This window comes from Aotus nancymaae, unplaced genomic scaffold (genome assembly GCF_030222135.1).
Source record: "Aotus nancymaae isolate 86718 unplaced genomic scaffold, 86718_ANA_hifiasm-v0.15.2.pri h1tg000038l, whole genome shotgun sequence".
Lineage (NCBI taxonomy): Eukaryota > Metazoa > Chordata > Mammalia > Primates > Aotidae > Aotus > Aotus nancymaae.
The window spans coordinates 948,604-963,123 of record NW_026988452.1 but is presented as its reverse complement, the minus strand read 5'-3'; the positions used below and the strand labels follow the sequence as shown (position 1 = coordinate 963,123).

At 57.9% G+C, this 14,520-nt stretch overlaps 1 protein-coding gene across 1 annotated transcript; it reads left to right on the top strand.

Annotated features, from left to right (window-relative positions):
* The first annotated feature begins 7,360 nt into the window (after positions 1-7,360).
* KLHL40 (kelch like family member 40) lies at positions 7,361-14,487 on the top strand. The gene is made up of 6 exons (XM_012460101.3): positions 7,361-8,585; positions 9,878-10,038; positions 10,336-10,443; positions 10,587-10,772; positions 12,966-13,112; positions 13,962-14,487. Exons 1-6 carry the CDS (start codon positions 7,440-7,442, stop codon positions 14,071-14,073), a joined length of 1,860 nt encoding a protein of 619 aa, XP_012315524.2. The 5' UTR covers positions 7,361-7,439; the 3' UTR covers positions 14,074-14,487.
* The last annotated feature ends 33 nt before the right edge of the window (positions 14,488-14,520 follow it).

Genomic DNA, 14,520 nt, shown 5'->3' with positions numbered 1-14,520 from the left:
GTTCCCAGGTCAGGCTGCCCAGCACCTCCTGGCAGGGGAGGTGAGTTTCAGGTCCAGCGTGGAGGGAGAAGGCGTCCCCAGCTGCTTATGGTTGGTTGGGCACCTGAGTAATCTCCGCTCCCGTGCTGCTGGGCCCCTGGGCAGTTGTCAGAGCACTCCTCTTCAATTGTGAGGGCACTGAGCCTGCTTTGGCTGCCTTCTGTTGACAGGCTGGGGGTCAGGAAACGCCAGGCCTGGGTCACCTTCTTCCCTGAGGAGGGGTACATAAGAGACCCTGCCACTGAGTTCCTTTATTCTTGGGGTCCCGAACTAATGCATAATTCCCTTGCCAGCTTTCAGAGTTATCCTCTGATGGCCTCTTGCATTGTTTTCACAGTTTATAGCTGAACTTGACAGGAAGGAGCAGGGAGAGACAAGCTCACACCATTTTGTCCAGGCCAGAAGTCGTATTTTCAAGCCTTTAAAAAAGAGATCGCTGTATGAGTCCGTTTTCATCCTGCTGATGAAGACATACCTGAGACTGGGTGACTCAGAAAGGAAAGAGGTTTAATGGACTCACCGTTCCACATGGCGGGGGAGGCCTCACCATCGTGGTGGAAGGCAAGGAGGGGTGAAGGCACGTCTTCCATGGATGGCGCAGGCAAAGAGCTTGTGCAGGTAACTGTCAGGTCTCGTGAGACTTACTACCATGAGAACGGCAAGCGAGAAGCCCGCCCCCATGATTCAGTCACCTCCCACCGGGCCCCTCTCATGACGTGGGAATTGTGGGAGCCACAATTCAAGATGAGATTTGGGTGGGGACACAGCCAGACCATTTCCGTCAAAAAGCTCACTGGAAACTCAGCATGTGTGAAGGGCCTTGTTAATTAGAGGGCTTCACTGTCGATGATCTGACCAGGCTCATTAATATGTTTTTTTTCTCTTGGGCTGTCAGATCCCCCAATTTCAGTTCCCTGTTTGGAGGTCATAGCTGACCTGCCGGCTTTCTGGGAGCTGAGCGGGAGGAGCGTTTGCCATTTAGAATACGGAGTTGCTCTTCGTTGCCCAGCGCTCACCCTGCACCACTGCCTTTTCCTCTGCTGAGTGTCTTAGTCAGGAGCCCTCTGGTTTATCTTCTTTGGAAATGAAACCCCTGGCTTTTACCAGGTGGTGGTTGATTCTCCTGTATGTTTAAAGGTACCTGATGCTGCCAATTCTGGGCCTTCTCTGTGGATTCTGAGGTAGAGAAGAGTCAGGTCTGGCCTCCTCCTCATGGACCCAGAGTCGGGACCGCCACGCTGCTCATCACACCTCGCCTGCTTTCCAGAGTGTGCGGCCGTGCTGCTCTGTCCCTGCAGAGTGTGCTGAATACCATGTTCCTGGGAGTTTACGCTACGTATTTTATTTCTCTTAACCCTCTACTTCAGTTGTAGTAAGCTCTCAAAGGGAAGCAAAAAGAAAAGCTTGTGTTTTATCTGCCGTCATTAACTGGAAGACTTGCCTCGCTTCTCTTGCTACAAAATGAGATCTTGGATCAGAAGCAGGGTTGAATTCGGTTCCATGAAAATGAGTGAGGCATGAAGTCTGTGGCTGGAGGGAGTAGCAGAAATGTAGCAGGCTGGGAAGGCAAATCCGGATTCACAGTACGTATCAGTCAAACTTTAGAAAAGTGATCTATTTCACTTCCTAGGAAACCCACCATCCATTAGCCACCCCCAAGGATCCCTGTGGGTCAGACCGTCTGATTACCACCACTCCAGCCCTGCTGCTTATGTCAGTGACCGTGCCCATTTCGCCTTTGGTGCTTATGAGCCATTACTTGGCCACTGTCAACCCTAAGATCCCATTATCCTCCCTGAAAGCAGGGAGGCCACTTCAAAGGCAAAGGCTCCCACTCACACCCTTGACAGGTCAAAGTCGCCGGAAGTCCTCAATGATGGGCGAGGTGTCCTCTCAGCCCTCTCAGCAGACACGGGGGGACGGGTGACATGCCTGACGTATCCACTCCCATTCAGGGCTCCTGTCTTTGGGTCCCTTTATGTCACATGAGAGCGTCTGCAGCATCTCAACTCCTCACATCACAGAAGTCAGTGAGCAAGCAGGCCGTCAGAAATGCTCTCGGCTGCTTCAGCTCCGCCTGGAGCACCTGTTGCTGGAATACTCCTGAAATGAATTTCAACATCACACAGCCCTCGTAGCAGCAGACCACAGAAGGCTCGCTGGCTGGTGTGGCATCAGACAGATTACAGAATCTTCAGGAACGCTCGAGTCAGGATCGCAGGCTGCATAGCCCAGACGATGGCCAAACCACAGCCAGCAGGGACAGATCCCTCAGCTTGTACGTGGGCAGTGGGAAGGGGACTCCAGAAGTTCCAACACTGCTTTCCATCAGCCATCGTCGTCAAAACATGGATGCTGCGTGTTCCTGCTTCCTGATCTCAGCTGAAGTTTGGGACAGGCGCGTACGATGGCCTGAGCTCAGTGGCATGTCTGTTTTCCTGGGGAAGCTGGGATTTTAAATAAATTCTGGTTTCTACCACAGAGGAGAAGTGCTACTTATGTGGAACTGTCCAAAACATAGGAAGACTATTTAGGAGATGCAGGAAGGCCACCAAGTGTGACACACATCTGCCACCCAAATATCCTGAGTTCAGGCAATTCTCCTGTCTCAGCCTCCTGAGTAGCTGGGACTACAGGCGCATGCCACCATGCCTGGCTAATTTTTGTAGTTTAGTCGAGATGGAGTTTCACCGTATTGGTGAGACTGGTCTCGAACTCCTGACCTCAGGTGATCCACCCACTGCCCTAGCCTCCCAAAGTGCTGGGACTGCAGGTGTGAGCCACAGCACCCGGCACACTTTGTGTTTCTCTTAAATGACCCTGTGATATGCTAAGATTCCTAATGAAGGCAGAGTTTCCAGTTAAACATATGAGTAGACAGCCGAGATGAGCTTAAAATAATTACACTGAGTGAACAAAGTCAGACAAAAAAAAAAAAAAGAGTGCGTACCACACGATTCCTCTTACGTAACACCTCGGGTAATGCAAATGACTCACAGTGACGGGGTGTGGGAAGAGATGGAGGAGAGATTTTAAAGGGGATGAGGAAGGGTTCGTGGGTGACAGGTGTGTTCCCTGTCTTGATTGTGGTGGGGGGGGTTCACGGGTGTGTATACACATGTCAGAGCTTATCAGATTGTACACTTTAAATACGTGTGCTTTATCACATGCTGCTTAGGACTCATTAAAGCTGTTTTTAACACATTTCACTGCTTCCCATCTGCTGGCCATCGAAATTTCAATTTCGGTAAAATGGGAAAAATAATACCTACCTCATAATTTTGGTGTGGAGATTAAATCAGTAAAAATTAAAAGGATGAAATGAGATGACAACTTCCCTTGGGTTCAGCTGAAAGCCTTGGAGTCACCCTTTCTCCCCTCTTTTTCCACACCCACATACAACCCCCGGGGACCTCCGGGGGTGATTAATAGAGTGGGTGCGGTGGAGATGAGACAGGGTTGGCCATGACCCAAAGACTGGACAGTTATCGAAGTGAGGAGATGGGTCCCTGAGGGATCAGGGTATTATCCTCTACGGCCATGACCCAAAGACCTGACAGTTATCGAAGTGGGGAGGTGGGTCCCTGAGGGATCAGGGTATTATCCTCTCTACTTTTGTACATATTTGTATTTTCCACAATAATAATTAAAAAATAAACAGTGAGGCCAGGCATGGTGGCTCACACCTGTTATCCCAACACTTTGGGAGGCCAAGGTGGGAGGATCCCTTGAGGCCAGGAGTTCGAGACCAGCCTGGGTAAAATAGTGAGACCCCCATCATCACAAAAATTGTAGAAATTAGTTGGGTGTGGTGGGGGGGGGCGCCTGTAGTCCCAGCCACTGAGAAGACTGAGGTGGAAGGATCACTTGAGCCCAGGAGGTGAAGGCTGCAGCGAGTCATGATCACACCACTGTACTCCAGACTGGACACAGGGCAAGACCCTGCCTCAAAAAATAAAAATAAAAAATAAGGCCGGGCACAGTGGCTCACGCCTGTAATCCCAGCACTTTAGGAGGCCGAGGTGGGCGGATCACAAGGTCAGAAATTGGAGAGCAGCCTGGCCAATGTGGTGAAACCCCATCTCTACCAAAAATACAAAAATTAGCCAGGCGTGGTGGCGGGTGCCTGTAGTCCCAGTTACTTGGGAGGCTGAAACAGGAGAATCGCTTGAACCCGGGAGGCAGAAGTTGCAGTGAGCCAAGATCGTGCCACTGCACTCCAGCCTGGGCGACAGAGCGAGATGCCATCTCAATAAATAAATAAATAAATAAATAACCCAGTGTTTCCCCATTTCAACTCAGAGGAAAACCAAAGTCCTGATGCTGGCCCGCGGGTCAGCACAGGATCCCCCATGCTTACCTCTCCTCTTACCTCCTACTCACCTCCTCATTCACAGCTCCAGCCCCATCGCTCTCCGAGCTGTTCCAGGAACATGCCAGGCACACTCTTGCCTCGGGACCTTGACTCCAGCCGCGCCCCCACCGGGAATCCTCTACGGCTGGACTCAAATGTGATCCTCCTGGTGAGTCCATCCTGACTGCTCCGTTTAAAATCGTTCCCACCTCCTCCTGCCACTTCCCATGCGCCTTCCCTGTTTCCCTTGTCTGCACAGCCACGACCATCGTCCAACGCCCTGAATAACTATTTATGTATTTCTCTCTCCCCTACCACCCTCGCCCCCACCCCCTGACGAATGTAAGCTCCATGAGGCCTGACTGCTGACTCTTCAGCATTTAAAGCGGCGCACAGCTGGTTCTTGATGAATGAGTGAGCCATATACACACGTTCTACGGGAATGCTCGGTAGAGTGAGCGCTGTGGGCTCCGTCATCATCTGAAAATATTTCATCAGGTCATTTGATAAATCTAAGTTAATTGGTCAGTCAGTATTTTCTGTCCTGGTCTTTGAAATGAGACTATGATTAATGACAGTTTTGTTAATTCTTGGGAAGCGGCGAGGTAGGGAAGGGTTCCCGCAGTCTTTGGAGGGGGCAAATGTGCTTCAAATCCTGGCGCCGCCCCATGCCCGCTCTGTGACTTGGCCAAGGTGCCCAGCCCTCAAGCCCAGTCTTCTCAGTGGCTGTGCTTGCCACGATGCCCTGCAGGCCCGGGCTGGGCTGAGAGCCCACCACCTGCCCTGTCTGAGTGAGCCTTTGTCTTTTCAGCAACGGGCACTGGCCGCCTCCAGAGCCTGCCCAGGTGCTGTGTCCCTTTGGGACCTGCTGGTGGGGTGAGAGAGTGACGGTCAGTTGCACCATTTAAGAGGGACAGAGGCCGGGCGCGGTGGCTCACGCCTGTAATCCCAGCACTTTGGGAGGCCAAGGCAGGCAGATCACCTGAGATCAGGAGTTCAAGAGCAGCCTGGCTGACATGGTTAAACCCCATTTCTACTAAAGAAAAACAATTAGCTGGACGTGGTGGCAGGCACCTGTAATCCCAGCTACCGAGGAGGCTGAGAATCAGGCCGCAGGAGAATCATTTGAACCCGGGAGGCAGAGGTTGCAGTGAGCCAAGATCGTGCCATTGCACTCCAGCCTGAGCAACAGAAAGAGATTCTGTCTCAAAAGAAAAAAAAGAAAAAAGAAGGGACAGAGTGATATTGCTGAGATCACAAAAGGGAGGTGACTCAGTCCTAGCCCAGCCAGCTGTCACTTCTCCTGTGCCCCCCAGGCCTGATGTTATAAACAAGTGACTCAGAGGAATGATGGGGTGTGCCTCATAATAGTTCATCCCAGTGTCCTGGGGGCTAAATTTAACACACAGCTGTAGCCTCTGGCACTTTGGGAACAAGTTAATCTTGGTGACTGAGGCTAACGTGTGTGTCTGGTGATAGGTCGGGGGTGGGGGGAAGGGAGCCAGGAGTCCAGAACAAGGTAGGCATCGAGCCTGGCTGGCAACCCGGGCTTCAAGCCTCGTCCCTCAAACCACAGACAAGGTGCAGGGGCCCCATGGCCAGGCAGCTCAGGCCACAGTGAGTACAGACGACTGAAGTCCTGAAATAGTCACCTTGCAGTGTTACTTTTTAAACACTAGAATTCAGAATGTCACTCCCCTAGAATGTGAAAACCCTGGGGGTTTAAATACCTGGAAGAGTAGAATCCTAAGAAATGAATTTTCTAGCACGTCCGACACTTCGAAATGTGAAAGCCTCTAAGGTGTCCTCCCAGGAACACAGCGCCTGGTGCTTCTGAACTCCAGCACAGCTGAATGGAGGCCCTTAGCATCTAACTTCGCCACCTCCTCATTGTGTAGCAAGGGAAACTGAGGCTTAACAAAGAGACCTGCCCTGCCCCAGGCCCTACAGGAAAGTGGCGACATTTACCTAAGGTAGCTTCTTGCTTTCTTGCAAGGAGGAGGGTCTCAGAGCAGAGGCAGAAAGAGGAAAAGCTCTTCCCATTTTAAAGGGGAGGCAACGTGAGTGATGTCTTATGTCTGTGGTGCCAGCTACTAGGGAGGCTGAGGCAGAAGGATGGCTTGAGCCCAGGAGTTCAAGTCCAGCCTGGGCAACATAGTGAGACCCTGCCTCTTAGAACATAAAATAGGCTGGGTGCAGTGGCTCACACCTGTAATCCCAGCCCTATTGGAAGCTGAGGCGGGTGGATCATGAGGTCAGGAGTTCAAGACCAACCTGGACAAGATGGTGAAACCCCATCTCTACTAAAAATACAAAAAAAATTAGCCAGGCATGGTGGCAGGCCCTGTAATCCCAGCTACTCGGGAGGCTGAGGCAGAGGATGGCTTGAACCTGGGAGGCGGAGGTTATAGTGAGCTGAGATCACGACACTGCACTCCAGCCTGAGCAACAGAGCAAGACTCCATCTCTAAATAAATAAATAAAAATAAAATAAAGGCAGGGCAACGGGGCCAGCAAAGAGCAAACACCGTGTCCAAGTTCTGACAGAAAACCCAAGGCTCCAGGGGCTGGAGTGAGGTACATTCCGGGGAGGGAGACGGGGGCACCAGGGCAGATGGACCCGGGCAGCAGGAACGGAGGGAGACACCGGAAGACCGGCTCCAATGCTTAGGCCACCCCCTCCCACAGGGGCTCTCCTGACCAAAGCATCCAGAGTCGTTGCCTCCCCGTGCTCCATTTAGAAATGAGGCAGCCAGGCCCTCATCTTTCAAAGGGGCCCAGACACCCAACCCCGTCCCATGAGCCCCGGGGCTGAGCCAAGGCTTCTCCCAGAGGGGGCCTCTGCCCAGCTGTCCCCTGTGCGTCATGTGCAGGAGGCCAGGCGGCTCGCCTTACAGGGCCCCGGCCACCTCTATATATAGCTCTTCGAAGGCAGCTGCGCAGTCTGAGCGAGCCCCGCAGGAAAGCAGGGGCACAGAGAGGAGCCCCTCGGCCCCGCCACCTACCCTAGGCCCCCACCTTCATCCCCCCACCCTAGGCCCCCACCATGGCGCTGGGCTTGGAGCAGGCGGAGGAGCAGCGGCTGTACCAGCAGACGCTCCTGCAGGACGGGCTCAAGGACATGCTGGACCACGGCAAGTTCCTGGACTGCGTGGTGCGCGCGGGCGAGCGCGAGTTCCCGTGCCACCGCCTGGTGCTGGCCGCCTGCAGCCCCTACTTCCGCGCGCGCTTCCTGGCTGCGCCCGAGCGCGCGGGCGAGCTGCAGCTGGAGGAGGTGTCGGCGGACGTGGTGGCGCAGGTGCTGCACTACCTGTACACGTCGGAGATCGCACTGGACGAGGCCAGCGTGCAGGACCTGTTCGCCGCGGCGCACCGCTTCCAGATCCCGTCCATCTTCACCATCTGCGTGTCCTTCCTGCAGAAGCGCCTGTGCCTCTCCAACTGCCTGGCAGTGTTCCGCCTGGGGCTCCTGCTGGACTGCGCGCGCCTGGCCGTGGCCGCCCGCGACTTCATCTGCGCGCACTTCACACTGGTGGCGCGCGACGCCGACTTCCTGGGACTCTCGGCCGACGAGCTCATCGCCATCATCTCCAGCGACGGCCTGAACGTGGAGAAGGAGGAGGCGGTGTTCGAGGCGGTCATGCGCTGGGCGGGCAGCGGCGAGGCCAAGGCGCAGGCGGAGCGCCAGCGCGCGCTGCCCACCGTGTTCGAGAGCGTGCGCTGCCGCCTGCTGCCGCGCGCCTTCCTGGAGAGCCGCGTGGAGCGCCACCCTCTCGTGCGCGCCCAGCCCGAGCTGCTGCGCAAGGTGCAGATGGTGAAGGACGCGCACGAGGGCCGCCTCACCACGCTGCGCAGGAAGAAGAAGGGGAGGGACGCCGCCAAGGAGGCCGAGAAGAGCGCGGGCGAAGCCGGAGCGGAGGACGAGGAGGAGGCCGAGCGCATCCTACCCGGGATCCTCAACGACACCCTGCGCTTCGGCATGTTCCTGCAGGACCTCATCTTCATGGTCAGCGAGGAGGGCGCAGTGGCCTACGACCCCGCAGCCAACGAGTGCTACTGCGCCTCCCTCTCCAGCCAGGTCCCCAAGAACCACGTCAGCCTGGTTACCAAGGAGAACCAGGTCTTCGTGGCTGGAGGCCTCTTCTACAACGAAGACAACAAAGAGGACCCCATGAGCGCATACTTCCTGCAGGTGCCCGACCAGCCCTGGGGGCCGCCGGCTAGTTCTGGGCTCTGGGCGCTGGGGGTGGGGTGCGGGCAGTCTTGGGCCCAGAAGGGGCTTGTGTCTACAGGGGGAACGCGGTTGGGTCTAGGGTGAGGTGGAGACTGCTGGCTGATTGCCACCTGCTGGAAGGTTGAAGACAGTTAATAATAGGCAGCTGCCGAAAAGCAGCCTAACTGGCATCTCAATTTCAGGGGTGTGGTAGCCCCAAGTTGGCATATGTTGGAGGCCCTGGCCCTGCACAGTGAGGAGGATCAAGGTCGCTGTCAGGGTCCTGGGCAGGGCCTCTGCACAAAGGCCTGGCCTGGAGCTCAGAGCAGTGTCCCAGACAAAGGCACCATCCCATCTGGCCCTCCCGTTGTAACAGATGAGGAAGCCGAGGCCCAGCAGGGATCAGTAGAATGAAGTGCCGGCTCTAAGCTGGGGCGTGACTGTGAGATCTCAAAGGGCACAGACAGTTTCTGGAGACTGGCCATGTCAGTTTGAGCCTTGCCAGCAGCGTGGGATTTGGAGATGTGAAGGGGAGGTGGCCGTGTTTCCGCCAGGGAACCACAGACAAGGGACAGAACGGGGGCTGAGCCTGGTGAGCGGCGTTCTCAGGGAGGCTGACCAGCAAGACGGGCGACTGGCACTGGGCCGAGGTTCAGCTCACAAAGCCTTATGTTCGGTTGCCCTGGGGGCTGAGGGCAGCGTTGCCAGCTACTGGCTCAGCAGGGTAGGGACATTGCTTGTTCCCTCTGGGCCTCTGTTTGTAAGTGGGGATATTATTCTTCCTGCATGATAAGGTCATGATAAAGTAAATGATGCTTATAAAGTGCTCATCAGCACAGCGCCCAGCCCTCAGAAAACGTTCCGAAAAGATGAGCCCCTAGAATTAATATCTTTCTTACAGGCCGTGGAGGTGGACGGGGCCATGGACCGTAGGTTTTACAGGGTGAAAGGCAGGGCTGCATTTGGAAGTTTCCTGAACTGTGGGATGGGGTAGAGAGTGATGGGGGGCGGGGGGGCAGGCCTCAGTGCCTGGGGAAGTAAGGCTGTAGCCGGACCTCCCTCGCAGGGCTGCCCCTCGTTTCCATGCTGTGAGTCCTACCGCCTGCTATAAAGGTGGCTGCTGGGAGCCTGCCTGGGCGTGGGGGACGCTCATTGGCTCTCAGGCTGATGGCAGGAGGGGCACTGGCCCTACCTGGGGCAGCGGGACTGCGTGGGGCTAGACTGAGGCCAGGGGAGCTGGGGCGATAGCTGACTGGACACCCGGCCCGCAGTTTGACCACCTGGACTCAGAGTGGCTGGGGATGCCACCGCTGCCCTCGCCCCGCTGCCTCTTTGGCCTGGGAGAGGCTCTCAACTCCATCTACGTGGTCGGCGGCAGAGAGATCAAGGACGGCGAGCGCTGCCTGGACTCCGTCTCGTGCTACGACCGGCTGTGAGTGCGGCTGGGGGTGGCGCCGAGTGCCCGGGGGCGGGTGGGGCACGGAGGCCACCGCGGTGTAGGGCCTGGGGTGGGAGCTGGAGCTAGAACCTCAGGCTTAGGTGAAGCTGGGCTTGGGTGGGGGCGGGCAGTTGGGAGGTGGGGCGGGAGCACAGAACTGAGAGGCCTGGGAAGTTCCAGCAATGGCTCTGACGCAGCTCGAATACGTGTCAGGTGGGTGGGTGGATGGGTGCAGAGAGGGGGACTGAGCCGAGCTCGGGTGCGTGCCCACCCCCACTCCGTCTCCTCCAGGTCTTTCAAATGGGGCGAGTCGGACCCGCTGCCCTACGCGGTGTACGGCCACGCGGTGCTGTCTCACATGGACCTTGTCTACGTCATCGGCGGCAAAGGCGGCGACAGGTGAGCTGGGCCTGGAGTGAGTCCGCGGAGCAGAGGCAGGATCCCCCAGGGGCTGTCAGGGGTTTGTCCTGGCTGCCCCGGAGGCGCCTGCAGCGAGGGTTGCTGGGCTGCGTGTCCACTCACTCCCGCCCTCCACCCCACAGGAAGTGCCTGAACAAGATGTGCGTCTATGACCCCAAGAAGTTCGCGTGGACGGAGCTGGCACCCATGCAGACCGCCCGCTCACTCTTCGGGGCCACTGTCCACGACGGCCGCATTGTTGTGGCAGCTGGGGTCACCGACACAGGGCTGACCAGTGCTGCCGAGGTGTACAGCATCACAGACAACAAGTACGGAAACTTGTCCCTTCTGCCACGGACGACTGTGTGGCTCTGGGCCTCTGTCAGCCCCGGCAGGAGCCACAGTCCCTGTCTTGGGTCTCCAGCATTGAGTTTGGACATCAGCATAGACACAGGCCTTCTCTCCTGATCAGCAGTGAGGTGGGGAGGCTGGGCAAGGGCTACGGCCAGCCTGGTCTGCAGGAGGGGCTCCCAGGGCTGGGGGAGGGGGTGCCAGGTTCCTCGCTCAGGGACTCAGGCAGTGGCCTGGTGCGAGAGATATAGCAGTGAACGAGACAGAAGCTGCCCTCCCTGGGACACCAGAGAAGAGAAAACTGAACTGAGACAGCTGGACTCAGCTGGCAAACTGGATAAGGGTGGTGGGAGGAGGTTGCCCCAGACTAAGGAACTGTGGCGCCGAGGCAGGTAGGAGAAAAAAGGCCAGGCCCACAGGAGGGAAGGCGGTGCTGGGGCTGGGTGCTGGAGGTGGGATGGGGTGCTGGGGCTGGGTGCTGGAGGTGGGATGGGGTGCAGGGGCTAGGTGATGGAAGTGGGATGGGGTACAGGGGCTGGGTGCTGGAGGTGGGATGGGTGCAGGGGCTGGGTGCTGGAGGTGGGATGGGGTGCAGGGACTGGGTGATGGAGGTGGGATGGGGTGTAAGGGCTGGTTGATGGAGGTGGGATGGGGTGCTGGGGCTGAGTGCAGTGGCTGGGTGCTGGAGGTGGGATGGGGTGCTGGGGCTCGGTGATGTAGGTGGGATGGGGTGCAGGGGCTGGGTGTTGGAGGTGGGATGGGGTGCTGGGGCTGGGTGCTGGGGCTGGGTGCTGGAGGTGGGATGGGGTGCTGGGGCTGGGTGATGTAGGTGGGATGGGGTGCAGGGGCTGGGTGTTGGAGGTGGGATGGGGTGCTGGGGCTGGGTGGTGAAGGTGGGATGGGGTGCTGGGGCTGGGTGCTGGAGGTGGGATGGGGTGCTGGGGCTGGGTGCAGGGGCTGGGTGAGGGAGGTGGGATGGGGTGCTGGGGCTGGGTGCAGGGGCTGGGTGAGGGAGGTGGGATGGGGTGCTGGGGTTGTAGTGGGGCCAGCAGGAAAGGGACTGTATCATATCTGTGTTCTACTCAAGCTGCTGATATAGAGATCAGATTAGGGATTTCCCAGGGGGCAGGAAGGTTGGGGTGGTGAAGGCCAGGAGCCGTGGCAGGCCAGGGCTTCTCAGGCTGTGATGGGCATGCGAGTCTCCCGGGATGGTGTTAAAGTGCAGATTCTCGGCCTGAGGGCCTGTGACGCTGCCTTTCTAACCCACCCCCAGGAGATGCTGATGCTGCTGGTCCATGAGCCACACTTTGAGTAGCAAGCATCTAGGAGGTGGAAGAAACAGGGCTTAGCTCTTGATTGGATGTGGGGGTGGGGGGAAGGGCATGTTTCGGAGTGAGGGTGGGAGGCCATTTACTGGAGAATCATGGGGTTTGGGTAGGGAAAGTGAGGGTCCCCTTAGGACATGTAGATTTGAAGTGCCTGAGGTGTCCAAAAGGACCCCGCCTGGAAGAGAGAGGGCTGAGCTGGAGGAAGAGATCTGGGGTCAGCAGCGCGCAGAGGGGCCCGGCTCCCTCGGGAGAGAGGGTGTACGTGGTCAGGGCAGCTGTGTTATCCAGGAAGGAGGCCACGAAGGGGAGGCCAGAGAGATGGGAGGTGAGGAAAGTCACGTTCGCAGGGCGTGCACCCCAGGGCCTCAGTGCATGCGCAGTGGCTGCAGACCTCAGGGAAGGCAGTTTGGAGGATGGACCAAGGCCCAAGGCAGGAGCCAGGGCAGCCCAGCTGAGAACAGCTGGGCTGTGAAGGGAGGAGAAGGGCTGGGCAGGTGTGTGGGCGGGGCTGCAGGGGCCGCTGAGGGGCGAGAGGACATGTCCAGGGCTCATGTGGGAGCCTGCTGGGGGCTGGGGCTGTGAGTTGGCAGCCAGAGTGAGTTCCGGAGAGGAGGAGGGGCAGTGGGAGATCCATGGTGGACTTTGCTGGGCAAGTTGGGTAGAAGGGCAAGAAGACAGGAAGGGAAAGGGGAGGGGCAAGAGAATGGGGAAGGAAGGGAAGACCCTGGGACAGGGCCGGGGAACGGGGTGGGGCTTGGTGCCTGGGACGTGGATTGCAAAGGGGTGCAGTTGGAGCACTGGGCTTGCTGAGGCACCCCGATGATGCACCTCCTCACACCCCAGGTGGGCAGCCTTCGAGGCCTTCCCGCAGGAGCGCAGCTCCCTCAGCCTGGTCAGCCTGGCGGGCACCCTCTATGCCATCGGTGGCTTTGCCACACTGGAGACTGAGTCCGGAGAGCTTGTTCCCACAGAGCTCAATGACATCTGGAGGTGAGTCCGGCCCCAGGGAGGTGAGGGGGGATCAGGAGCAAGACTGACACCCACAGCGCCGTGGTGGGGTCCCGAGGCACCGGGCAGGCTCCTCTGGGGGCAAAGCGGATCCCTCTTCCGGGGAGTCCTGTAGGGAGGAAAGCCAACATGCCCTGCTCGGCCGTTTCTCCCAGTTTGCTGGGGAAGTCCGGGCTTGCACAGACGGCACCGTGCCCCATGGTGGAGCAGCAGCAATGCTGCAGACGGGAGCAGACCCACGCTTAGGCCACAGACCCACAGAAACAGGCCCCAGGCAGCAGCCGGCTTTTCCTCTCTCCTGCCTTCTGGGTGCTTGGTCTGGAGCGAGGGCTGCCACCAGGACCGGGAGGCAGCTGGAGGCCTGGACTTTCAGAACCATTGCTCTCGATGGCTGGTCCTTCTCGGGGTGGGGGAAGGAGGCTTTAGCCTCTGGGGCATCTCCTGAACCTGCAGCCATCCCCCTGCTGCAGGCAGCCGCTGGGGAGCAGTGCTGCTGGAGGGGACTGGAGACTTCCTAGAAATGGAGAGTGGAAATTCTCAAGGACATCGAGGGGGTGGTGTGGGAGCGTAGACCTTTCTGGAGGGGCTTTTGAGGAATATGGGAACAGCACTTGAGAGGAGCTCTTTCCTGGGGAGCAAGGCCCTTCCTGGAGTGTGGGTGGGTGTTCCTGGGTGGGACTTGTGGGGTCTCCTTTCCCAGAGCCTGGGGACCTTCAGGAGCAGATATCTTAGAGATGGCCGAGTGCACTCAGCCGCCCTCTCTGCTGCGTTCCTCTCTGGACTCAGCTGGCCGAGCTCCCCATCCTCGTCCCCACCCTCTGTCACCCCCAGGTATAACGAGGAGGAGAAGAAGTGGGAGGGTGTCCTGCGGGAGATCGCCTACGCGGCAGGTGCCACCTTCCTGCCAGTGCGGCTCAACGTGCTTCGCCTGACCAAGATGTGACCAGCCCGGGGCCTGAGCTCGGTACCCCTCCCATCCTGTGGCCCTCACAGGTCCGGCCTTGTGGGGCTCCGGAGAAGAGGTTAGGAGAGGCCAGAGTCTGGACACAGTTATGGTGCCCCAGGGGCTTCGTCAGCCAAGGAAAGGGACGCAGCCTGGCCCTGGCCTTTTGGGCAAGGATGAGGAACTAGAGGCTTCTCCATTGTTGCCATATCTCCCTGGGTTGTCTTGACCCATGAGCCGGAACCACAGGGCAGTATCCCGGGCTGTGTCCTGGCTCTGCCCAGCCTGGCCGAAGCGCTGGGAAAGTTCCCCATAGAACTGAGTCTTCTTGCCTGTCCGGCGGGAGCGTCCCCATCAAGTGCAGTGTACGGGGCAGTCTCTGTCTCTAAGAATAAAGTGCCTTCTGAGCAAGCAGCTCAGCGTCTGCGTCCGCGCTCCGAGAGCCAG